The sequence below is a fragment of the Oreochromis aureus genome, linkage group 4 (assembly GCF_013358895.1).
Source record: "Oreochromis aureus strain Israel breed Guangdong linkage group 4, ZZ_aureus, whole genome shotgun sequence".
Classification (NCBI taxonomy): domain Eukaryota; kingdom Metazoa; phylum Chordata; class Actinopteri; order Cichliformes; family Cichlidae; genus Oreochromis; species Oreochromis aureus.
This window is the reverse complement of record NC_052945.1, coordinates 18,198,478-18,224,703: the sequence shown is the minus strand read 5'-3', so window position 1 is coordinate 18,224,703 and position 26,226 is coordinate 18,198,478. Positions and strand designations below refer to the sequence as shown.

Sequence of the window (26,226 nt, the reverse complement as noted above, 5' to 3'; positions counted from 1 at the left end):
ATCGGTCCATCTCTACCTTTAAGGTCATCAATTTTGCACTTTGACTGATAACAAGTAGAGAGGAAGATCATTTTGTGGCAGTTGAAGGAAGATCTGCAACTGCAGCAGGTGATATCAAATATAATTTTATACAAAGAGTGAGTATGAGTGTGTATTCTAATCTTTGGGTCAAGATAACGCGATTGTTTTGGATATCTCTAGATATTCACCCCTACAGATGATAAGATAGTGGACATCCAAAATGCTTAGACAATCCAATTAGCTTGTCTTGGCCAAGCCACACAGGCATGTCCTAGATGAGAGAGTTCGTGCGTGTATGTGTGTTTGTGTGTGTGTGTTGAGGGGGGTTGTGTGGCTTGAAAATTAATGCTTCCCAAGATTTAACATAATTTTCTCTAATTGCCATTTGCTGTTGAGCAACTACTTAGCAATAATCAAATAAATTCTTAATGGTTTGTACTGCAGGCTACTCAGGAGGATGGACCAGCTTGCCTCTAGGTGAATGATTTATTTGGTTTTGGAACGTATTCCTTCCACTGCACTTTTTCTGACTCCGTCACATGCCAGTTTGCAGTCAGGGACTCTGCCTTGAATTTTGTCTGTTTTTATTCTGTCAGAGACGTTTTCTTTCCCCTTAAATAACCTCAATTTGTTTTTATGAATGCTGACATGCAATCATCAAGACCTTTCCAGTAAGACGCAGCATCAGGCAAAGTAAATAGGAGATAATTCACATGGTGAATTGTTGCTGCTCCCTGTATCTTTCTCAGTCTTTCTTTTCGCTAACTCTGCAGTTTCTGCACCTTACTGACACTCTCAGACTTCAGAGCTCCAGCTCGTATGTCATGCTGAATACTGAGGCTTGTTACTCACTCCCTGTGAGATGAAGACTTGGTAATACCCATTGATTTTTTTTTTTTTTTTTTAGTTGCCAGCATAAACAAAATCTTGCGCACACATGCATACAAGCAAAGCTCATAAAATCCTCATCGATCCCACCAGGCTATCCAGTTTGTTTTGATTATAGAAGTAATGTTGGACTTTGCTGTTAGCTGACCTTTTTTTTTTTTGCTTTAGTAAGACCAGAGTGTCAAGACTTTACCACATCACAGAGTTCTTTGAAGCTTCAGTCCCTCCCTATTCTCATCTCCTCTTTCTTCACAATTTCTGAAGCTCTGAGGGATAGAGACAACTGGTAGAGGCTTGAGCGGGAATTTTCTGCTGGAAGACTGTAAAGGGTTTGTAAGAATGCTCTTTGTGACTTTTTAGGGTGTGTGTGTGTGTGTGATATTTGCAGTGTTGTGAAGGGAGTGTTCTTACTGTTCCTAGTCAGTCTTTACATAAATCATGTCATGGTTGATACAGATGCAGTTAGGTATAGCTGTCAGCGTCTTGAAAATGTTTTTGAAACAGGTGGTTTTGGAGCTGCCGTTCAATATTCAGCAAGCTTATTTATGTAAAAAACATACAGAGGAAGGTGAAAAGCAGATTGTCAGTATGCAGTATCAAAATACTCTGGCATATTTTGAAGCTTATTGTTCTAAACCTTCCCACGCTCGTGCTTTTGACATCTAATCACTGTTGACCCAAGAATACCCTTGGTGTTTGTGTATGTTCTGCATAATTCATACTTCATATTCTGTGCAAAGCCTGTCATAAATCGCACACCCCGTGAAGGATTGCCTCAGACTTGTGCTATTGAAAAGAGCTAATCCACTGTGGATGGATATGTAAATATAGCGAAGTGTGGCCCTGTGCTGCTGGAACACTGCTGATTGTTGAGGATTGTTGTGGGTGATGGTGTGGGAGAGAGACGAAGAGAGGGACAAAACGAAATGTAACTATAAGCATAAAGACCTGTCCTTTGAGTAAATAATCCACATAGCTAATATGCAGCCAACATACATAGTGTACATGAACAAAAACAGTCTTACTCCAGTATATGAATCTACAGTAAGAGCAGAGTAAATGTCATGTTACGCCATTAGATTTTCTCTTTATAATCTTTATATTGTTTTTAAAGACATATACACAGATGATAGTTGTATTTAGGTAGTTTTTGGTCCTTTTACTCAGTTATTCCATTAAAACAACTATGGAAATAAAATTCCAAGAAATGAGGGGAAGGGTGCCTCAGCCATAACAAAACTTGGACATGGTTACAGGATGCAAACATTACAACTGCTGAGCAAATTCTGAATACAATTTGAATGTGATAACTGATCAGACCCGGGTATTTTATAAAGCACGTTTCATACACAAATTCCCTCTGTGGGCCATAAAGTCTGTGTTGCCCTTTATTCAGTGTCTCTCCTAAATTTTAAACTCGTTTCCCTCAGTTTTTGGCCTTTTCAGTCCAAACTACACCTCATGTAAACAATACAAGTTGTCTGTTACAAGCTATGTTTGTATTGATAAAACTGCCTTTCTTGTGGGATTTGTGGGTTGTTTACTGTCAGTCATCATCGACCGGTTGTGTGTTGTGCACTGTTTGTACTATTGCAAGCTTAATGCTCATTCCTGACAGCAAAAGGTTTGAAGAAATGATCTTTGTCTGTCTTTTAGGTTACAGCTTCTCTTTGATTTTCTTTCAGATACCACTGACCAGCATAGCGATGTCACTAGAACTTTCTTTTTTGACACCAAAATTCCGAGAATGCAACAGTACTTGTTTTTAATAGGTCAGCAGCATATATACAGAGGTTGCAATTCTTCTTCTGGTGACTAATTTGACAGTCATGCAAACTAGAGAAAAAAATGACTTGACTAATCAACTCTCAGAACACATTTAAAGCACACACACACTTACTTTAAATGGATAAAAAACGAATGTTAGCTAAAGAAATTGGAGCTATATGAAACTGATTGGGTTTCTAGTGAATTCAATCATGTTTTAAATGTTACTGAAATATACACAGCGCAAAGTACTGTACAACGTAGCAAGCACAGTCAGATTAGTTTGCAGAGCTTTGCTAACGCTAATGCTGCTAGCTAAGTGCTAGCAGCAGTAGCTTGGTTTCTTTCACGTTGTTCAGTCCACAGGCCTGTACAGAACATGGTCACACATCTGCTTGGTTATATTCCAATTTATTCTAACAAAGCAGACATACAGGTGGTAATTCTTTAAAGAGTTGTAGAACAGCGCTGGTTAACACAACTGTCATCTGTTTGTTTTTTTCCTGACTTAGTTATGACTTCCATTCACAGACAATGCGTAAGAGAGGGTTGGTGTAACACCTTTAAACTGGTAACTGCCATCGTATATTAATAAAATAGCATTGTTTAACTGGGTATTTCTGGTGGTAGCTGGTTAAGGAGCAACGTTTAAAAATGTAGTCAAACAAACACATATATCTCTAGTCTATGCTTGCATGCTGAAGAAAAAAACGAAAGATGTCCACAAGAGGAGGAAAAGCTACTTGTGGAAAATGGGGACTAATTCTGCTACTGCAACAGCTCATCCCGGACTCATTGATAACAACAGAAAGTCAGGCAGGGAAGTACTTTGTGTTTGAGGCAGGATTAAAAAAGGCAATATGCAAACAATGCTTTTGTGCTTTTCAGAGCAAGGGAGGAAATACTTTCATATAAATATTAATGCTGATGTATTGCAAATATCATTATACCTTGACGTAACATTAGTCAGCTATTCAGTAACCACTCTCAGGTTTAGATCTGTTTCCTGTCAACAAAATATAAAATTAACATTTTTGTACTATTTTTTTTTTTGTACTGTAATTTTGCTGGTAATCATAATGACTGCTCAATTTCTAGTACTGTGACATCTGTTGTTCTCATCTGAAACAGGAGAACAACAGGCTATGGTATTTCAATGACAATAAAGCCTTTTTGTATGACAGTGACGGTTTTAATTTGCATATGGAGGTATCTTCAGGCCTGGATTTATGTTTTAAAAAGACACCACATATCTCTCCCTGTGTTCACCTACTAAGTATAGGTCATGATGCCGTGCATCATGCCTACAACACAACATGCAAATTTTTCTAAATCTGATGATGTCACCTGCCTTTTTTTTTTTTCAAAGCAAAAGTTCAAAATTCACTATCTCCACAATGAAAAGTAAAAACATTAACAGTTTTGAAAAGGTCAAATTTCCATAAATGATATATTTGAATTTACTCTGGTTATTTTTTTGGAATAAATTTGTTAATGTACAAAATCTACTTTGGGGCTTAAAGTATGACTTCAATAGTCTTTTTGTAAGTCTGATATGATTCATGTTCCTGTAGAAACTGGTATATTTGGTTATAAGTTCAACTTTAAAGTTTTAGAAGGGGCACTAGTGAGCTGTTTTGCTACATTTAACTAATACCCATGAAGCACTTCTGACATGTAAGCAGACAAACATATTCAAACATATTTCAATCAGTTTATTCAAGAGTAGAAGAGAAGAAGAAATCCTTCAGATACTACCAAAGATACAAAGGGAAAATGGCATGTGTTCAAATACATGTCTTTGACTAGATACTAAGAAATCTCTGAAAAGCTGTAAAAATCTGTTAATCAAAAAATCCTAACTGGTGTTTAATATTCATCGTGTAAAGTGATATAACGAAGAAAAAAAAAGGTGCCAATTATTGCTTTATGAGAGTGACAAAAATATTCTTTTATCGCCGATATCTGTCACTGAAAAAACAAAAACAAAATCTTCTTGATGTTGAGCTCTGTTAATATCATTAAAAAAAATGTACGTAAATTATTCTGAGCGAAAGAAATGCAACAGAAGCATTTGAGTCATCAAACATTTATTCCACTGATATCACGAAGCTGCTATTTGGTAGTTTTCTTATTGAAAAGCACCAGTGAATATACTTATCCATTAACAAGTACAACAGTCTCATTTTGACACAGAGAAACATTCCCCTAAAATGGATTTATGAAAACGAAAATAACAAAGTGATACTAATAAGATTTACTTTTCTTTCCATATATGTTCCAAGTCTGCTTACAACTCAGGGGAGCCCGTTAAGATGATAGTAGGGAAGTGATCCCAAAATGCTCAGATTTAGTTCTGCAGCTTTGCGTCGGTTCTTCAGTGATTTCAGCTCTTTAAACACTTGAAGCTCTATGAAGCAGTAAGCTCAGGGGAACAAGGCTGAATGTGTCGTGCCAGTCAATTAAGGTTGGCAGTTAAAAAAAATAACTCATGCCCAATTCAAAAATAGCTCTAAAAGTAATGTGGAGCAGAGTAGACACTGAGACTCAGAGACTAAGAACATGAGGAAAGCCTGAATTTTTTCAGGACCTTTTTCAACACCACAAACTTCAGAAGTCGTTTTGGTACCCCTATTGTACCCACTGGACCTTAGTACAGCAACAAAGTATTTTTCTGATCCCGTTTCTGTTACCAAGGTGTTTGTTAACCACACAGGGTTGTTGTCCATGAGCTGAATCCCTGACCTGGAGTTTCAGGGATCATTTTTAGTATGGCCTCTCCCCCCGGATCTATCCAACATGTATGACCCTACCAGGAGCACTAGGCTCCCACCAGTATAGCGCTCAGGTTCATCAAGGCATACGTGCCCTCTAACCAGCCCAAGGTTGCAATACTCTAGAGAAAGCAGCCCTAAAGGGAAATAACCCTAGAAAAGGCATGTAAGATTACTGATTGGTTAAACTTTGAGAAAGGCCATCTTTGTGGCAAAGAGCAGCAGACTGGTCTCTCAAACATCACAATCAGCACAGAAAATCTACTGTATAGACTAACAAAACAAACACTACTACAGCAACCTTTTTGAACGTCATTATTAGTGTCCTTGTTGACTTTTGGGGAAAAAGGTTTGTGTTCAACACTTGTTTCATATTGTCCTTTTATTGATTAAAAAAAAATGAAATAAAATACTGTACTTGATTTCGAAAGAAGTAAGAACACCGAAAAGGCCAAACCCCAGATTATTTTTTACTATCTTAGTGAGGGAACAAACTACAAAGGAAGCTACTCAGATCACAAGGTTTTAATGACATTAGGGGGTAGCAAGGTGAGGTTTTGAAAGTTTCACATATTGCATATTAAAACACTTTGACAGAATTTACATACATAAGCACAAATAGCTAAAAAATGTTGCTTGTATCTAAGAAAAATAGGCTCTGGTAATACTAGTATGTGGAGAAAACAATGTTTGGCTATCTTTATACAACAATTTAGCAGCCAGATTTGCTGTCAAGCAAATATGATTGTATCACAAAAAACAGACATGCCTTTAACTTGTTCATAATAATAACCTGATTGGTATTTGTTGTTGTGCCTGACTATGTGGAAACAGTGTCAACATCTGCCCATCTGCAGTTCAGTTTTTGATGTGATGCTACATCCCAATTGGGATTAGAGTGCAAGACCAGCTGAAGAATATCAACCAAACTGACTTCACATTGCTTCCAATACTCACAAACTTACTACAAATCAACCGGTTAGAAAGCAATGTGTGTTTTTCCAGGAAATGCACAAACCAAACGCTGGTAGAGAAAGGGAGAAAAAGTAAGGAAGTTGGAAAGCTGACTTTTTCAAATGTAACAGCAGTGCAGATCAGATATGTCTTCTCTGTGCAATCTATGCCACTGACATCGATTAAGATGAAGATTTCATTTCATCTATCTGGTGCATTAAAAAATAACAGTGATTTTGTACAATTATTGTTGGAGTCAAATTTAGCTCCATACAAATATGAACACTTGAAGTTCACTTTAATTTTTTTTTTAAATGGCACTAAATCACAAGAAAAGTCCCCTTGATGCACTTTATATTGTAATGTAAAGACCCTACAATAATACAGAAAACACCAATAATCAGACAACCCCCTTCAAGAAAACACTTGGCGACAGTGAGAAGGAAAAACTCCCTTTTAACAGGAAGAAACCTCCAGCAGAACCAGGCTCAGGGAGGGGCACCATCTGATGTGACTGTGAAGCGTGACGCATTGGGCTTCACAGTGGAATCTTTGATTTAACAGTTATACATTTGAAATGAAGAATGCTTAGCCATAGACCCGGCCTGGTCAAAGATGATGATGGAGTAGAAATTTGGGGGGAAATACATATCAGATGCAAAAGTAATATAGGTATGTGACCCATAGCAGGACAAGTGCTTAGTTTGTTTGTTAAGTTAATTTAAGCTGATGCCCTGATGTTTCCGGAACATTTTCCTTCCTAAAACCTCAATGCAAAGAAGTTTCCATTTGACATATTACAGTGAAAGAGAGAAATGTACATCATTTCTCTCTTTCACTGTAAAAAAAGTCTTTGAGAAGAGAAACTGTAGGAAGGGATTATGATAAAACTCATTTTAAATTGATGAAGTACTTTGCTGTTAATGTGCTTAATGTGCCCTTATTGTATGTGTACTAATCCTCCTCGGGGCATTAAAAGCTTTTCAATCATTGACTGTCAAATTTTGTTAAGAGCTTTTGTTATATATTAAAGTTGTACTCCAGTTGTTAACCCTGATTCCCAGCCTTTCACGCAATAGTTTGTGTGCTTTATTTACACGCATCTGTACTATGTTTGGCCTGTCTTGTTGAACTGAATACCCAGAAAGTAGTTAGAAAGCAGCAGGGCTTTGCAAACCTATAAGCCATGGTGTGATCCCTGACACATAAGCCCTTATCAGAGATGCACTCCTTTCTATTAATCTGGCAGCAACTGAATGTGTCTGCTTAATGTCTAAATGAGCAGCCTTTTCCATGTAAAAGTCACAGTAATCAGCAATTAGGTTTGAACAATATGGTCGAACTTTTTAATCAGTCCATCATTGCCGATACAGTCACAGAGGTGTGTAAAGCTAGGATCATTTTTGTTTTTACCAGGACAAGCCAAACTTCAGCAAAAAAAAATACCTTCTGCTATTTTAAAGAACTAATAGTTGGGATAATATATGCTATTATATAATCAGTGTGTACAGCCTGTAATTCGCAACGGTTAATGTAGAAAAAAATAGCAACACATGGCTAATTTGCCCAGCATGATATCTAGGATAGCTTGTTAGGTCAGTAAATTATCCTACACAGGAATAAAGATTTGCACATGGGTGCTTTCTTCTATGGTGCTTAACACTGATGTGTGAACTGCATCCACAACATGATTGTTTGCAGAATGCCCTTAAAATTAATCTCTTTTTAATTTGCAATAGACATTAGCCGTTGTGTGGAACATACAGAATGACCCTGTGCTTAGTGGCAATGTGCAGAGAACAAAATGTGGTGTACTTGTCTGTAGCACATTTGTCACATATTGCATTGCGTACAGTGGCTCTCTCTTTCAATCTTGCGGGCATGTCTGAATGAAAATGTCAAGAACATTAACGTGACAGTGACCTACGTCCGACTGATCGAATGCTGTCACTTTAACAAAGTGATGAAGCCAGCGATGTTACATATCCTCTGTCTGCAAAGGGCTGCACAGACAGAGATTTGCAGTCATCTGGTCAGATGAGATAGCCGGACAGACGCATTCGCTCCCTGACTCTCGGTCGTGACTCAACCGCACACTCATGCAGACACACACGCTCCCTCTAACTCACAGACACGATGTACACTGGTTCTGAGGGGTTCTGTCATCTATCTCAAGGGTTGCCAGTGAGCTCTGGTGGTCACAGATAGTGACCTAGCCCACAGCTATGCAGCTTCCCTCAAAGCCCCACATTTAGAGTTTAATTTCAAGGGCTCACTTCATGCTTGGAGCTTTTAATGTAGACAGAAGGTCAGACATCGATGAAAGAATGAGGGAACTTAAGGCAATTGAGGAAGGAGACATGACATAAAGTGAAGACACAGAATAATACACACTCTATAACTTTAAAAGGTTGCACTAAAGATGTTACGCTAACATTTGAAACTCAGTAACATACTTTAACAACATGCTTTTAGATAAGAAGGGATTTACTTTTGAAACTTAAATCACCTCAGTCAGTGTTTTTTTAGAAATGTTTAAGCATGTCATTTGAGAACTTATAAGTGTTCTGAGCTACGACAGACATGTATGCCTGCTAAGTAACAGACTAATAAAATATCAGCCTAAAGCACAAACTTCTTCCACAGCCCATACCAAACACCAAGCAATATTATTTGTAACATAAATCCAGTTAGCAGAGGTAAGGGTGCAGCTCCCCGTACACCTGTCACACGACTATTTTCAACCCTCACATATATCCAAACAGGTGAGTTCACCCCACAAACAGCTATTATAAAGAGGGAAGCTAAGCTATGGAGGCCAAACCATTTTTCCACCAGCTGTAAACAGGCTTTTTTATGCTGTGCATTTGAGCATTTTAACACTTGGGTCTACAGGGAATAGAGCCAGCTTTAAGTGGCCATTAGAGAAACTGCACTTTTTGGCACTTATGCACCGGCTTCATTTTTCTGCCCTCGGGGCTGCTGCTTGATGGCACATCAACTTTGCACTCCCTACATTTAAAAACAGAAGGGGAAAAAAAGACAAACACATACACAGTTTGAAATCACAATGGCTTGGAAGCAAAAATATTGAGTTTGATCAATCATCACTGCTGATACACAGCTAGGGTAATTAGGGTATTAGTATTCATATGACTTCTTTGCAAGAATTTTTGATAAATGTATAAATAAAAAAACAAATCTTAATAAATCACTTTTTTTTTTACAGCTGATAGGTTTAAACTCTGTCTAGTAAACCACAGGCTGAGGAGCTTTTGACCAGTTTTTAACCCTGTTCTCTCAGCCCACACAACAATACAAGTCCCATGGTAAACATTTTACAGACTGCAGTAGATGATGATGCATATTTGAGATCAAAATAGACCTTTAAAGGTAACATAAAGGGGGAGAAAGTATGCTGTGCATGCAAACAAGTCGATTTAAAATGCCTGTAATATATTTAAAGAACTTTTTTTTAAGAAGCAAACATATAACTGTTAATCATTAGGTTTCCTCCCGGTGAACAGCATACACCAGTTTGGACAACTTGACAAATAACATGCATCTTTCCTTTTGGTAGTTCAGTGGATGTTTAATAAAATGTCCATGTGTAGTAGAGTGTCTCATTTACAGCTGACTCGACTCCACTATTTGAATAACCTCTAACCCTGCATCAACACTTTGGGCTCCAGAAACCTAATCACTGAGAATTTCAGTCTTTGTGTTAATTCCACGCTGTCCCACCTTGCGAGTATCTAATAACTTTGAAAATGAAGCATTGCTTTCAGGGTATCATCCATCTTCTTCAAGTCAAGTCTTTTCCCCAGCATTCTTATGATAATACCACACATACCACTTCCCACACATGCAGATGACTTGCCTTTCCCTCCTGGCAGTGTCTCACCCTGTGTGTTGAAAATAGCTGAGGCTGGAACACAACTTGTGTAACATTGATTTGAAATTCAATCTCGACAGCTACCTTGGTGCCCTGGGCCGATTCTTTAGATCTCTCGCCGATAGCGGTGGTGGAGGAAAATAGAGAGAAAAATGCAGACACTGAGTCAGGAATGCACAGAAAATGTATATATACCCGCAGAGTAAGCTGCTGTTTGCAGATGTGAAGAACACACACACAGAGCTTCGACAGTGTTCTCTCTTCTGTGCGCAGTGCTGCTGACAGACGAGCACACTCTGACACAAATCACCAGGCTGAAGAGGTTTTATCTCCCAATCTTTCATTCTGGTCCTCCATTCCTCCACCTGTCTGTCACCTTGAGAGGCGTTGTGAGTACTCTTCAAGGTGCCATTTACCCAGGAGTGTCCTGAATACGTCACGCTAATCACTTGTATACCTCGAAAAGCCTCGTATACTAAAAATACTCTATGTGGACTGTTTTCATAGTGAATTAGGCATTCTGTAATGCAGCACTTTTTGAAAACATAATCCCAAGAGGGATGAAAAATAAATGTGATTTGTTCAAATTTGCTTGTGAAACATCAAAATAGGAGGAGAAAATAAGACAAATAGCAGAGATGAGATGAAACCTTAGACGTGTATGGGGACAAAAACATGTTAGGAGAAAGGAGAAAAGCTGCAGGATCCTTGATAATTGGAGTTAAGTAGGGTCAGGGTAGCGAGAGGGAATTGGATTTGGCTGCATGGTAACCAAACAATTGGTAAATGAAAGCAGGTTAGAAAACACTTAGCAGGGTCTTCTTTCTACTTTTCTTCTTTGAAGCACTTGAGATCATTCTCAGGTGCAGTGATTGTTAGGGTTTTTTCCAGTCTTCTTGGTATATCCACTAAACTACTGCAAATCCATATCTGACTTGGAGGATTTAATAGTAAGTACGCAAGCACACAAAAACAAGCAAAAAGCAGCAATAAGATTTAAAGTTAAATCCTTAGAACAAACAGGAATCTAATGAGTTAATAATTAAACCAACAACAGATCAGCAAAAATGTGAAAATACAGGTCTTAAAACCATTAAAAGAAGTAGAAATTCAATCTTAATAATAATCAGCATCACCTCCACCACTACTTATCATAACCACAAAATTAGAAATGTAGTTTTGGCTGCTCCCCTATTTCCCAAGAGGTCCAAATATTTGATTTGATAAGATGAAACTCTGAATGTCATTCCTGATGTATTTAATGCGGCTTGGAAGAGCAGTGGGAGAACAGTAGCTTGCAACCCCCTAAGAGTGTGTTTATGTCTCCCAGGGACTCTTTTGCATGTAAGGCAAACATGCTAACCTCACAAAACTAAACCAAAATTTATAAAACAAACAGAAATTAAATGTAATGATAATTAAAACTACGAGCTAGACTACCAGCCACTATGCTGGCTGTGGTTCAGGAGGTAGAGCAGGTTATCAACTAATCAGAGGGTTGGTGGTTTGATCCCTGGCTCTTCAGTCTGCATGCTAAAGTATCCTTGGGCAAGATACAGAACTTTGAGTTCCTTATGCTTTCACTGAACTGCGAATGTTAGAGTGAATGAGAAATGATGTATAAAGTGCTTTGAGTACCCACAGAACACCAAGGCCAGGGGATCTAGCTTGTTTATACATAACCTATGTGTTTACAGGTTACACAGATGTAAGAAGTATTTCTTAACCACGCAGAGCTTTAAAGATGACCTTTAAAATTTAACAATCTATTCTAAATGTAACTGGAAGCCAATATAATGAGTCAGTACAGATGTGGTATGATCATAGTAACAGAAGTAACAGAGTAACAGAAGTTGAGGTGCTTAAGGTGCTTTTTTTAACAACTTTTAAATATGCTGCTGATGCAGCTTTGGAAAGTGAGGTTAGCATCTATGATGACACCAAGGTTTCCAACCAGTGGTGTGGAACATTTACAGAGACAGTTGTACCAATTTATAAAATATTTCCAGTCTTCTGTATTGCTAAAATATAGCTCCGCTATTTACAAGGAGTCACCACCATGCTGGATGTCCTTCATGACACAACTCCAAAGGGATTCGTCTCCTCTCGGGATGAAATTGGGGAAGTATCACTCGTTTAAACCACTACATTATCGAGCTACTCTCTTTATTTCTTTAATAAAGATAGTTATTATCCATATAGTAACCAGTGTCCTTTATACAGTCTGATAGTATGTGATAGGGCTGGTACTTACATAGTGCCTTTCTACTCAATTTGAGAACTCGGAGTGCTTACTTACAAAAAGTCTCCTTCACCCAATCACACACACACACATTCATACTGCACTTTTATCTGTTTTTAAGTGTTTTTTAGTCTAACGTTCACACACACACTCACACACCAATGGATGCATCTGGGGCAACTTAGGGTTCAGTATCGTGCCCAAGGATACTTCAACATATACACTGAAGGAGTATCGATACATTGACCCTCTGACTTCTAGACAGCCCTCTCTACTACAGCTGCCCTAATTGAGTCTGTTGTGATCCTTTCTCGTTACACTTAGCAAGATATTTAATTCTGTACAGTTTGGAAATCTGACCCTGCTTATATGAATAAGGTAATGCTTCATTTGAAATTGGACAAACTCATAACTCAGTGCTCGAATAGTTAACTCCATAAAATGTGGCAACTTTTCCCGATAAACAGTATGTTTGCACTAAAACATGTATGTTTTCTCCTCCCACATAAACTGTTATTATTCATAAAGAATTCATAAAGAATGTGAGATATTTGAGCTTCACACGTACCTACTGAGGCTCCTTTCCTGTGTGAACTGATACTTTTTTTACTCTCATTCATAATCTGACCATTTGTTCTTTACTTCTGCACGGACCATTCACTCTGAACTTCCAGAGTTGATAGCCTCTTTAACTTTTTTCCATTCAGTAGTTTTTATTTTCTTTGTGAGTCCAGAAGAAAACCCTAGAATTAAATCACGGTTCTCTGCTTTTCACACTTGGCGATGTTGGGCTCCTGCTTCTTTGCTGTTTTTCCCACCGCCACATCTCATAACTTGTGATGTAAATAGCATCTACTTCCATTCATAGCTAAAGAGGGGAGGCCTGTGCATATGGACACAATTTCATGATGATTGAAATTCATAAAACCCAAGCGTCTGTAGGCATATTTAAAGAAATATGACCAGAAATAATATGTGTATGCACATTACTTGTCTGCTACCAGTTTTACTCATGAATTTACAGTGTTGTGCCCCTGGCCCTACAGTATAATGTTTACTTTGGGCTCTGCAAGACATCAAGTGTGTAATATAATTGACAGCAACATAAATTTCTGTTTTATTAAACATTAATATTGGAGTATTATGACATTTTTTAACATTGCATCTTGTGTGTGCTTGTATGTTTTAAAGCCATGGTCACTTTTCACTGGGATCAGATATGATGTAAAATAGAAACTTTAACACCCAGTGAAACCTTTGATTCAAATACAATCCAACTACTATGAATGTTTGTAGTCTGATGCTGTCGAATGCTTACATCTGACTCAAAAAAATACATACATTACATTCAATGTAATATGTGTGTGCTGTACCATTAATCCCAATGTGTCTCAATGGCAAAGCCCTGTCCATGTCTTCTTAGCCACCTACCCACAGGACAAAGGGCAAGACAGACAGACAAACAAGCCTGTCAGAGGAGGGCTGAAATCTGCTGTGGATTACCAATAGATGACAGATCTCCCATCCATCCTCTCTCTGTCTCTCCTGCTCCTTCTCCTATTCTCTATTTCGAATCAGAATCCAGCTAACATTACAAAACCAGATTAGTGGGGGTATATGTAACAGTTGCAGTTGTAAATACAGACAAGATATTACTGTGAAGTTGGTGTTTGTGTAATGAAAGCATACATATCCTTAATACCTAGATTAAGTGATTTTCTCACAGGCGTCTCACAGTCTCTCATACACTTTGCCATTTTACAGCTTATGTGCAAAATATTTGAGCTTATTAAATATTCTGTGATTTATGTGCTACTTTCTTTGAGTTTCACTGCTTTAAAGAAAGTGTGATTCAACTGTTCACGTAACAGTTTCTGAACTGAGATTTGGGTGACTTGGATGGAGGTTCGAAAAGCTTGTTTCACTAGAAAATTTAATGGCTACCATTTTCTTTACAAGTAACAAAGCAGAAGCATCTACAGCTGGACTGTTTTAACCTTATGAGACCCAGTGTCCTCATATGGAGACATTACATTTTGACTTTTCTACACCTTATAGTTCATTCAGCTCAGGGAAGTGTTTTATCCTTTATATGGTGCTGGCATTATTGTGTTGTGCTCTAAAGGGCATACTTTCTAGAAAAAAGGTCATGCTTAGTTTTTATACTTTATCAGATCCAGTTAATCCCAAATAGCTGGGAGAAATTAAAAATGCATCACAGTGAAGAGTGCAGACCTCAGGAGGATATAGATAGTTTCACAGAAACATTCATCACTCAAAAAGTTCTTAAATCTATCCCAGTTTTTTATGTTTTCATCAACTTTTAAGCACTTTTTCTGCAATCTGAAGTCTCTTAATGATTCTGTACTTTTTGTTCATGCCTTCAATGAAACCTTCTTTTTTTTCCTCACTTGTTCTTTTCAAACATCTGATTCCCCTTTGATAAATTTCTCATTCTTTCATGCCAAGAGTCCTACACTTGCATATTATCTTTTATATCTAAATGTGAATCATCTTGCGTGTTCTTATTTTAGCTTCCAGATACCTTTCAAATAATTCAGATCATGAAAGGTTAACTTGATTTTAGAACATTGCGGTAGCTTCACATACCAATAAGTTATCAAAAACCATAAAAACAGCTGTAATAAATTAGATTTAAATCATGACATAGCCATTTTGCAAACTTAGGTTTATGCCCATTTATTAATGTTCTTAGAAAACACTGTATGTGTAAAGCCTTACACATGTAAGTTTGAATAATTTTGATTGTGGCTGCATGTGGGGTTTTTTCTATTTGTGTCTGTAGGTAGGTGATGAAGATGAATCATACCTAAACATCCTTTTCACTTTGCCTACACCTGGCTTGTAAAAACAAGCTAAACACTCTTTAATCTTTATTTCACAGGAAAATATGAACAGAGCTGTTTATTTCCTCTCATCAGTTTAATGGTGCTCCAGGTGGTTGAGTTTCTGTCTGTGGGTTTGTCTCTACTGCCCTCTGTCTGTCACAAACATGCATCATCAGCCTGGCTCTGTCCGTGTGTGAGTGTGAGTGTGTGTGTGTGTGTGTGTGTGTGTGTGTGTGTGTGTGTGTGTGTGTGTGTGTGTGTGTGTGTGTGTGTGTGTGTGAGTGTGTACATGTTTAGACATCTTTGTGCGGACAGAAAAATGGCATGCCACGATACTTGTGGGGACCATCAGTCTCTTATGGGGCCAAAATGCCCGTCCCCAAAAGTTTGAATTCATTTTTGAGGCTCAAAATGTGGTTTTAGTGTCAGGGTTACAATTAGGTTATGGTTAGGTTAGGCATTCATTTTTGATGGTTAGGGTTAGGGTAAGAGGCTAGCGAAAGCATTATGTCAATTAAATGTCCTCACTAAAATGTGAAAATGTGTGTGTGTGTGTGTGTGTGTGTGTGTGTGTGTGTGTGTGTGTGTGTGTGTGTGTGTGTGTGTGTGTGTGTGTGTGTGTGTGTGTGTGTGTGGAAAAAGAGTCTGGGACACAGCTGTTCTTCTCACCCCTCCCTCTCCCATCTTCCTCTAATATAACCCTCCACTGTGCGGGCCTAAGCTCATGAAAGAGCATTAAAACGGTTGAGTCAGCACAAACTGAGTCCACATAGGCAAGCAGTTCAGCTTCATCATGCTCACACATTCTGCTGAACTGCATACAGTAGGTCTGCTGTAGCCTAATCACACAAGGCTTCAGATAAAAAGCCTTTTTTATTATCAAGGACACTCAGTGATAAAGGGTCTACACAAGTGTGAGAGGAAATTTGTTTGAGATTTTGAATACTGTTTGCGTATGCAGATCTGTATCGGTGTATTTGTGCCCTGTGTTATAGGTTTTCCATCACACACCTACCATAGCCTTTTATCAGAAATGGTTTTGCAACTCGGCGATGAAGTAATACCCAACAGTCGGGTTTATGTCACAGTTGTTTTTTTACACATGGCGGAAAATGAAACCAGAAGCAGAAATATTATGCATACTTAAAAAGCTTGGAGCAAAATATATCTTCACGGCTACTGACAGAAGACAAAAGGCTCCCTCGCTGACTGCCGATAGAGCAGAGCAACTTACTGTAGTAAAACTTATCATTTACATCTCTGAAGCGCAGCTTTCTGGGTTCCCAAGCTGTGTCCACAAACCTGATTATCTATGATTTTATTTAATCCATATTTAGCCAGGAAAAAAGTAAAACTGTTGAGATTAAAAATCTCTTTTACAGTAGTGTAAGTGTATGGATACCCATCCGAACACAGAAACAACCAGAATATACACTTGAGTATCAATAAAAATGAATACTTTTGTAAAAGAAATTGTCTAATGCCAGAAAAAAGGTAATAATATTATTACTTTTGGTAATTATAAGTGTATTCAAGTCATTTAAGTCCGCCTCAATTGCAAAATATTTAATTGACGTCACATTGAAATCAGTGTGATGACTCACAGGGTCACCTTTAAAAACCAAGACTCCTGCTGCTGTTTATTCAGCTCCCTCTCCACTTACACGGTATCTTTTATCCCCCGCCCTGCACCCTGAAAATGAAAACACCATTACTCCCCTCCCTCCTCCAGGTTGGAAAGAAAGCATTACAGTGGCAGCAATTGATTTATGGGTAAATGGCTGCTTCCCTGAAATGTAAAAGAGAAGGAGGACAGGTCATTTTCTGTTGTCACCGCTTTAGATTTTCAAGAAAATAGAAAGGGTGGAGCGGGGATAATGTGACACTCTGCCCTTAAGTCTGAGAGGAGACGAGAAGAGAAAAAAAACAACAAGGCAGGGCAGAGCAGAAAGTGGTAGCATTCGCAAGTATGTGCGTGTGTCGATTGTGCAAGCAGAGGAGTTATAGCACAGGCTGTTGTCAGGTGCGTCAATATATGTGTGGTTTGGGAGAAAAACAAAGAAAGTGAGTGAAAGTGGAGAGATAATATTCTTCTCCCAGACGGGTGAGCAGACAGTGAGAGCCAAAGACAAAGACCGGCACAAAGAGTCTTCTAGCATTTCCTGACTCAGATCCATGGCTTGCTTGGCAGAGATTACGAGTTTTTTGTGTTTGCTGAGAGGAACTGAAGGAAGCGAGGGAGAATCTCGTGCAGCTTCCCTTCAGCAGCCTTGTCCACACAGGCTTTACAGTCGTATGAGTCAGATTCTGGCCTAGAAAGGGATGCAGAGGCTTAGTTTGGCCCTGCAGGAAGCAAAAATCTGATGAAAGTTGAAAAGATTTGCATAGACGGGAAGAGAATGTCACGAATCAAAAGGCTGCATAATTCAAATTAAAACACATCTGATTCATAAACTGACTTGTTTATAAGATCAGCCTCCTGATGAATTATCTTGAAAAGAAATGAAAGCAGGGGTTGATTTTTTTATGCTATTTGTCGTTCAGAATTTTTAATGCACATCGTCATGTTCCTAAGCAAAAATTAATTATATATATATATAAAATATATGTGTGTGTGTGTACACATACACGCACACACACACATATGTATATACATATATGTATATATATATATATATACATGCAAGGAAATCACATTTAAAAAGCAACTGCTTTTGATTTCTCCTGCTGATGCGGTGCTTTATGCTATGTTTTATCTTTCAGGCAGACGCGGGAGCAGGAAACGCCTCCAGATTTCTTCTATTTCTCCGACTTCGAGAGGCACAATGCTGAGATCGCTGCTTTTCATTTGGATAGGTGAGTTTTCCATCTTTTACCACTCAACTATAAAAAAAGAAAAGGAAACATACATGTGGTGCCAGAATGTGACCCATGTGCTTCCCTACTGTGCCCATTTTCTAATCATCCCTCACAGTCTGTTCCAGAAAGAATGACGGGTCACACCAACAGCGACTTTTACCCCATTATAAACCGGAGGTGTGCCATAATGGACTTAAACTGTGAAAATCTGAAAGGGATTAAGTACACGAGGGATTAGATAACACGCCAAAAGCAGGGATCATCTCCTCTAGTTGGTGCTGAGTATATTGATTTCAGCATGATCCCTTGGCTCTGAGGACTTAAGCTGACAAGGTAGAAAAATATATCAACAGAAGAGCACTCAGATTTGATCATTTGGGATTCTGGGACAGGATGATAAATGGACTACTGGGCATCTTAGGATTTCTTGAGGGTGCGGTAATTATCTGACACATGCTCACAAACACGCAATCTCGCTCTCTTTCAGATGAGATCGCCAACACATGTTCATCTGGGTAGGCAGATAGAGCCAAATAGGAAAATCGCAAACATGCCATTACACCCAGAACATGGTTATTTGCTGCAGGGAGGTGGTGCCTGTGTTACCCTTAAAGAGCTGTTTGTTTTTAGGTCACATTCACCATGTGGGGCTGCCTGTGAGTTATAGTGCAGCTGCCCGACCACTGCAGCCTCTGGATACCAGACTGAGCTACTACTGTTATATTACTTTATATTGATGCAGAGTAGGAGGTTGTTTGACTCTGCTAAAACTAGACACTTCTTCCAATTTGTACCACCCTGTCTTGAAGATACTAGGAAAAGTAACCGCTTTCCAGTGATTACTTTCAAACCTCAGGGGGATTTGTCCACTGGTTCTTTGCCTACTGTCGTGCCATCTGTTTTGAACAATGTATGACTCAAGGGTGTGTAAAAGGTGGAGTGTACACGAATAAAAGCTTGAGTGTGCTCTCAAAGAGACTACACACTGGCACACACATGCATGTAGAAGAACAGGTGCTCTTTTGTCGTCACGGCCCAAAGTGACGGTGCATTTTGTCGCTCCTGAATGCTCTCCTCTGTGGGCTTAAGTTTCGCCAACTCTGTTCCACTGAGCCTGTCTGTGTGTGTCTGTCTGCTCCCAGGAGGCTTAGCTTTAGTTTCAAATAGATCAAGATCTATTAGACGGCAAACATATAATGGGAGAGGCTAAACAGGGGTTGAATAGGTGCCTTATGTGACATAATATAAGAAAAGAAGAGATTGAAAGGTGGAGACAGAAAGGAAGAATTGGGCCAAGGAACGTAGAACTACCCTGATCTGAATACTGGTGGTGAGAAAAGAACGTGATCATGTGAATGGTCTGTGTATATCTTGCATTGGAAGTTAAATAAAGACAAAAAAGGTGTCCATAGGTTTAAATAAAGTGATTTTGTTTTGGTGCCATTCACAGGGGGAAACAGATTGTACAGTAAAGATGATTAATTTATTGCTACATCTTGAATGCTGAAGTCATAAAAATGATGTCATGTAGTGTAAAATTTGACTGGAAGTCACTAAATATAATATCAAAATATAGAAAAACTCCTGATGTTTCACTTTGCCCTTTTTATTCATTCACAAATGGACTTGTGTGAAGGGACAGAGCCATGGAGTGTCTCTCACAACCCTCTGGTCAGCCCCACACAACCACAGGCCCATTAGGGACCTCGTGCATATTCATAGAACCAGAGTTACATCTAGTAACAACTGCTTTTTCTAACTTTTACAGTAGTTTTTGCAGCATGTATGACACATTTTAACCACCCATCTCAGTTGTGTTTAAAAACAACTGTCGCCATCTAAGTGTTTCTTATTATTATATATTAATATATATGAGTCTGCTTCTACGAGACACACCTATGTAAGCAAACAATAAGTGTGAGTGAGCCTTCAGCAGTTTGTTATGGAGACAGAGAAAGATTCTGGCTACACGTGTGCCTCAACTGCATGACAAAATCATTTCCTGTCCCCACACAAAGACGGTTTATGCACACAAGCTGATCCAGACTGGATGAGTTTTATTAAATTATAGTTTTTTTATGTGTTTTATGGCAGCAGTTTATAAATGTTTCAACCTACCTTTTTATTTGATCGAGCTCATAGTATTAATCTGCAGAATGACGCCTTCTTACATGAAAATATTTCCTTTTAAGCCTCTGTTGGCATGCGTGTATCAAAGATAAAGTGCAAGCAGGATAAAAGAAGAAGTTCAAAGCTGTTTGTTAAAACAAAGCAGGTGCTCAACGTTCAGAGCTCCCTTGCTTTGCTGGAAATACTCAGCACTGCCTGGAGCACCACAGGAGAATGAGCTGCAGGCTGAAGTTGCTCTGTAGCATCATCTGTTCAGCACAAAGTAAATTTTGTCAGATGGTTTAAAGGCAGTAAAATGTGGACCTGGTCTTCCAATTTGCCACTATAGCAAAATCTGCTTCTGTGCATCATCATTTGTGTTTAAATACTGAATGATTTGCTTTTTCTGCACTTCTTTCTTTTGCTTTATAGGATTCTTGACTTCCGGAGAGTTCCCCCAGTAGCAGGACGACTGGTGAATATGACGAGAGAAATCAGAGACCTGACACGTGATAAGAAGCTGTGGAGGACCTTCTTCATCTCACCAGGTAGAGACTCTGGTGGCTTCTGCAGCTTGGCAGAGAGATGCAGCTACTTGACTGCATCATAAATCCAACTTGGAAACAGCACAGAGCAACCCTAACTCAGTGACTTATCTAGTAAGACTTCAGTTAAACTGTAAACTGTAAAGTGCAAACTGGAGTACGTACTTGTAGCTTAGGGTAGTGTCAGTCACTGTGCCCTGGTCTGCTCTTTAAAGTAATGAAAATGCCAAGAGTGGAAAAAATAAAGTAATATAAAGCTATAGCCAGAACTCTCCACATGGTGGCACTGCAAGACAATACACAAACCTCATCAGTGCAGGAATTAGGATGTTTTTTTTATAGAAACACTCCAGCATCTAAAAAAATAAAATCTTGAAAAAGTCAGTTTTTATAATTTAATTTAAAAAGATAAACTTTCACATTTTCTGTGTTCATCACATGTAAAGACAAATATTACAAGACTTTTCTGAGATAGTAAGCTAGGTTTGGAGTAAGCTAGAGGTCAGTGCTCACAAAGTGCTATAGTGAGGCAAATTAAAGAACCAACACATGTGTACTTCAGATGTTTGGTCACCCAGAAAAAAGTAGGGTTTGTTGGTTCTTTTTTTTTTTAGTTTAATTTGTCAGTTCCCTGTATCTTGGTCATAGTCAATATTAAGTTATTTAAAAGTAAAATGTTTAGATTAGAGACCTTTCTTAAGAAACATCTTTTCAGTAAACTGTATCTAAGGCAAAAACAAAAACAAAAACATCACACTTAAGTGGCTAAAATCAGAAGTTGTGATGACAGAGCTGGCATTGTGTGTAACGTGTGATGTAGTGTAAGAATTCATTGTCTGTTAAACTGCAAAAAGGCTTTCTTTTGAAATGTAGAATGATTTATTTCTCCTGTTGTGTTCACTGAACGGCACACTTGGATACAGTGAAAGCAGAGTGGTAGCCTGTGGTCTAATGCTTATGCTTGTTTACATCCTCTCAGCATGAGGGCGTGAATAAAGTTTTCGCATGTTGTCTTTGATTGTACCGGGGTCAGCGGTTCCTTATCGCCGCCATTAATCATTTTCTCCTCTGTGTCTGCATGCGAACTAAATCAGCATTTCTAAATCTGTGCCTTCACTTTTTCTTTTGTCAGCCAATAATGTCTGCTTCTACGGTGAATGCTCTTACTACTGCTCCACCGAGCACGCTCTGTGCGGCAAACCGGACCAAATTGAAGGCTCACTCGCAGCCTTCCTCCCAGACCTGAACCTAGCCAAACGCAAGACCTGGAGAAACCCCTGGAGGCGCTCCTACCACAAACGCAAGAAAGCAGAGTAAGAAAACTATACTGAGGCACTACATTCATATATGTTTGTGATCACAAACATGCCTTTAGCCAGTCCAAACATATGACTAATTACTGAGTCATTAAAAACAATTACTCATTAAGTATTAAGAGATTTTCTGCATATTCACAGGTGGGAGGTGGATCCAGATTACTGTGATGAGGTGAAGCAAACACCCCCGTATGACCGAGGCACTCGACTGCTGGACATCATGGACATGACCATCTTTGACTTCTTAATGGGTAAGGGGAAAACCGAGTAAACATTAAAATGATAAAAAGGTGTATTTGTGACTTCTAATGTGTCATATCCCCCTGTGCAGGTAACATGGATCGCCATCATTATGAAACTTTTGAGAAGTTTGGAAACGACACCTTCATCATTCACCTTGACAATGGAAGAGGGTAAAGATAGTCAACTAATTTAAAAGGGTCTGTCTTGGTAACCGGCTTAAGTTTGATCTACTTCGGCAACAAATGAATGAAAATATCGTTGTTTTGCTGTTAGTAGCAGATTATAATCAGTAATTAAGATAAATTTGCAGTATATGTAACTTTGCGCATAAAGTTACATATATATTCTGCTTGGTCTTGTATGTGTGCAGTTCCAGCACACACACAAGTACTCAGATTTAATGCCCAGGATTATCACTGCTCATCAGAGCTGGGTCTGAGACAATGACCCAGAAACCAAACAGCAATACGAGTTCACAGCTTCCAAACCCGACAGTTGTGTATCAGGTCAGGAGCCTAAAGAGGAGGATTCCAATATTTTTTTCTGAATTCACTGGATCGTGAGCAGTGAACAGAATACATGCTGAAAGAGATACAGCACAAGTGCACAAGGGAGTCATCTAAAAACTGGAAGCAGTGGAAGCAATACAGCTCCACCTTCTGTGACTACCTAGGGTGTCTGCAGAGGTAGAGCAGGTCATCCAGTAATTGGAAGGCACCGGTCTGCATACCAAACTATTGTTGAGCAAGATACTGAACCCCAGTTGCTCTCCGGTGGATTCATCAGAGTGTAACTGTTAGATAGAAAGAACTTAGGCATAGAAAATAGTGCTTGTGTGAATGAGGCATGTTGTATAAATCGCTTGGAGTGCTCCAGTAGAGTAGAAAAGCCTACAAGATTTAAATCAAGTATGTTTTATTTTTATTGTTATGGTCTAGCTGCAGAACTTTGTGACCTTACCTCATAATCGTTCTTGTCATTATAGAATGTTTTTAAAACCATTTCAAGAGGACATTTTCACAATTAATAACGAAATAAACTCGAAATTTGTCTAACAGACAAAATCCACCGTTGTGATAATTCATTCTTTTTTCTTTATCCCCACACTTGCAGGTTTGGAAAGCACTCTCACGATGAGCTCTCCATCCTGGTACCTCTGAGTCAGTGCTGCAGGTAAGATTTTAGTTAGTTAGTGAATGACAGTCATTTTGATAGGTTCCTTCTTCTCCTCCTCCTAGCTTTAGGACTAAAGGGGGCTGATCGCCCCTTTAAACAGTCATATTGTGGATAAAAACAAACAGGTATTGAGGTCAAATCCAGAGATCCACGGTCCCCGTGGAATAAAAGTTCAGTTTCGGACACACCATATGATTTGGTCTAGTGGCACGCTGAAACAAATAGGTTTGTTAGTATGAAATAAACTTTTCACCTTTATTCTTCCACAGCATGTCTTTGGGTTTCTTCCTGTTAAAAGGGAGTTTTTCTTTCCCACTGTCACCAAAGTTGTTACTCACAGGGGGTCATCTCATTGTTGGGGTTTCTCTGTATTACTGTAGGGTCTTTACCTTAAAATATTAAGCACGATAAGGAGAGTGCTGTTGTGATTTTGTGCTATATAAATAAAAATCATTTGAATTAAATTGAGAAAAAGTACTAGTTGGTGGGTTTACTAGATTCATGTGTTTTATGATCATCGTGTGAAAGATAAAAAGTTTCTATTTTCTTAAGAGATGGACAATAACCCTTTTTTTCTTTTCCACCCTTTCAAGGATGAGGAAGTCAACTTACCTGCGTCTCCAGCTGCTGGCCAAAGAGGAGTACCAGCTGAGCTCCTTGATGGAGGAGTCGCTGCTGCGTGACCGCCTAGCCCCTATTCTAATTCAGCCTCACCTTCAGGCCATGGACCGCAGGCTCCGGCTGGTGCTGCAGGTCGTGGCTGGCTGCATAGAGAAAGAAGGATATGTTAATGTTGTGGAGGAAGATCTAGTTGGGGACACAGCCACCCACAGGGGCCCGGGCCACAGGTAGTGAGTGCAAGGAGCTGACACCAATGGACCGTGGCTGTTCAACTAATGGGATTAGACACACAAAAAAAAAAAAAAAAATCCTACTTCTGATATCAAGCTGAATTCAGTGAATTCCAAGACTTGCCATCATTGCCTATATGGAAAATGCTTTTGAGTGTGTTTATATGGAAGAAACTGTCTACAAATACCACAAAAGACTGTCCACACACAGCACTTTGTATTTGTTAGATACAGATGTATTTTTGTTCTACCAGATGTTGTATGAGACATCAAGGAACCACTGCTGTGTTCTGACTTTGTCCTGTTTGGCCTGAGTATGGAGGGCATCGGTTTGCTTTGTGTGTTTTATTATATTAGAACATAACCAAATGAGAACCTACACTGACTAGGGAATATATGGTCAGACAATAAGCTTTATGAGTTATGACGATGTATGAAAACGTTTCATTTTTGCAAAATGTGTCAGAATTCAGTGTTTTACATTGAATGTTTTCAAGTTTTAAGTCATTCCTGGCACAAACGACAACCAGGAGAATATCAAGTTTTCCAATAATCTATATTTATAAGGTTTTTGTCTTGGCAGAAGCTCAACAACATAAGTGCAAGTATTTCACACTGTAGTTCAAACAGTACCTTCACATTGCCTTATTTCAGCTTTGTGTATTTTTTGTCACCCCCTTCCTCCCATGAAAGTTAAGCTTGCACTACGTACAGCACATCACTACAACAACGCAATATTTACCAAAAAACTTCAAATGTTAAGACTCGGCACCACACTGACATGATGGTCACCTACATCAAATGAGCCATTAATGGAAGCAACATCACAGTTTCTGTAATGCAAACTTGTTACAGATTTTGTGTTCAAATAGCTCTCAGAGCATCACAAAAGCCTTTTTTTCCATCCTGGTTTTGCTTCCTGTTGCATTAACCAGGATACTTTTGCATTTGGATCCTATTTAAGTTGCTATTGTGTGGTTTTTTTTTTTATGTTTTAAATGATAGGAAAAACCAATCAAGTTGCTGACGTGGGACCAGTAGAATTTTCTCTTTCCTTCTAAGAGTCCTCTGTATTGGCTAACCCAGTACCTGTGCAATGACAGAAATACAGTACTTGAATGTTTTGGGGTTGGCAGTACGGACCGGATCTGAGTGGCTGATGTCAAGTTTGGAAAACGCTTGGCAGGGATAGCGACGTTAAAATGCCAGGGATAGACACGGGGACATCGAAGTCCTTTTTTTTTTGTATTTTCATTGTAAATACTTTGAAGATCTATCAAGCTGCACTGCACAGTGGTTTGCTTCTGTTTTCTGCTCTTGCATTGTTACTGTGAAGACCTGTTTACTAAATGATTTAAGTGTGCAATAAAAGCAAAAAGTAAGGACAAATCCCTGTGTGTCAAGAGTAGCAATGGTGAAGAGTGGACCATGAAGTGCAGGAGGACGAAGTAGAATGAGCTCTTATTGGCCAACAGCAACAACTACTAGTAAAACTAGTAAAACTAAACTCACAAGGAAACATGCAGAAGTAAAATAGTAACAGGGAGTAGGCAGCCAACTAACTCGGGTAGCCTAAGCAGAAATCCTAACAGAGGAAAAGACCAGACTATACACAGACACAGGTGGGGACACTTAAAAACAGGTATAAACAGTGAGGTAGGTCCAATCACAAAGGAGGCACATGCAAATAACAAAACAGAAAGTAACCAAAAGACTGAAAGAGCCAAACCAACTGGA

At 38.9% G+C, this 26,226-nt stretch overlaps 1 protein-coding gene across 1 annotated transcript in view; it reads left to right on the top strand.

Annotated features, from left to right (window-relative positions):
* The window catches only part of fam20ca (FAM20C golgi associated secretory pathway kinase a), a 45,565-nt gene extending 19,687 nt beyond the window's left edge, over positions 1 to 25,878 (top strand). Inside the window, exons 4-10 of the mRNA XM_031730104.1 lie at positions 18,154 to 18,246; positions 20,791 to 20,906; positions 22,036 to 22,216; positions 22,361 to 22,470; positions 22,551 to 22,632; positions 23,576 to 23,635; positions 24,232 to 25,878. Coding sequence (XP_031585964.1) covers positions 18,154 to 18,246; positions 20,791 to 20,906; positions 22,036 to 22,216; positions 22,361 to 22,470; positions 22,551 to 22,632; positions 23,576 to 23,635; positions 24,232 to 24,490 — 901 coding nt within the window. The 3' untranslated portion in view covers positions 24,491 to 25,878. The remainder of the gene's footprint in view (positions 1 to 18,153; positions 18,247 to 20,790; positions 20,907 to 22,035; positions 22,217 to 22,360; positions 22,471 to 22,550; positions 22,633 to 23,575; positions 23,636 to 24,231) is intronic.
* The last annotated feature ends 348 nt before the right edge of the window (positions 25,879 to 26,226 follow it).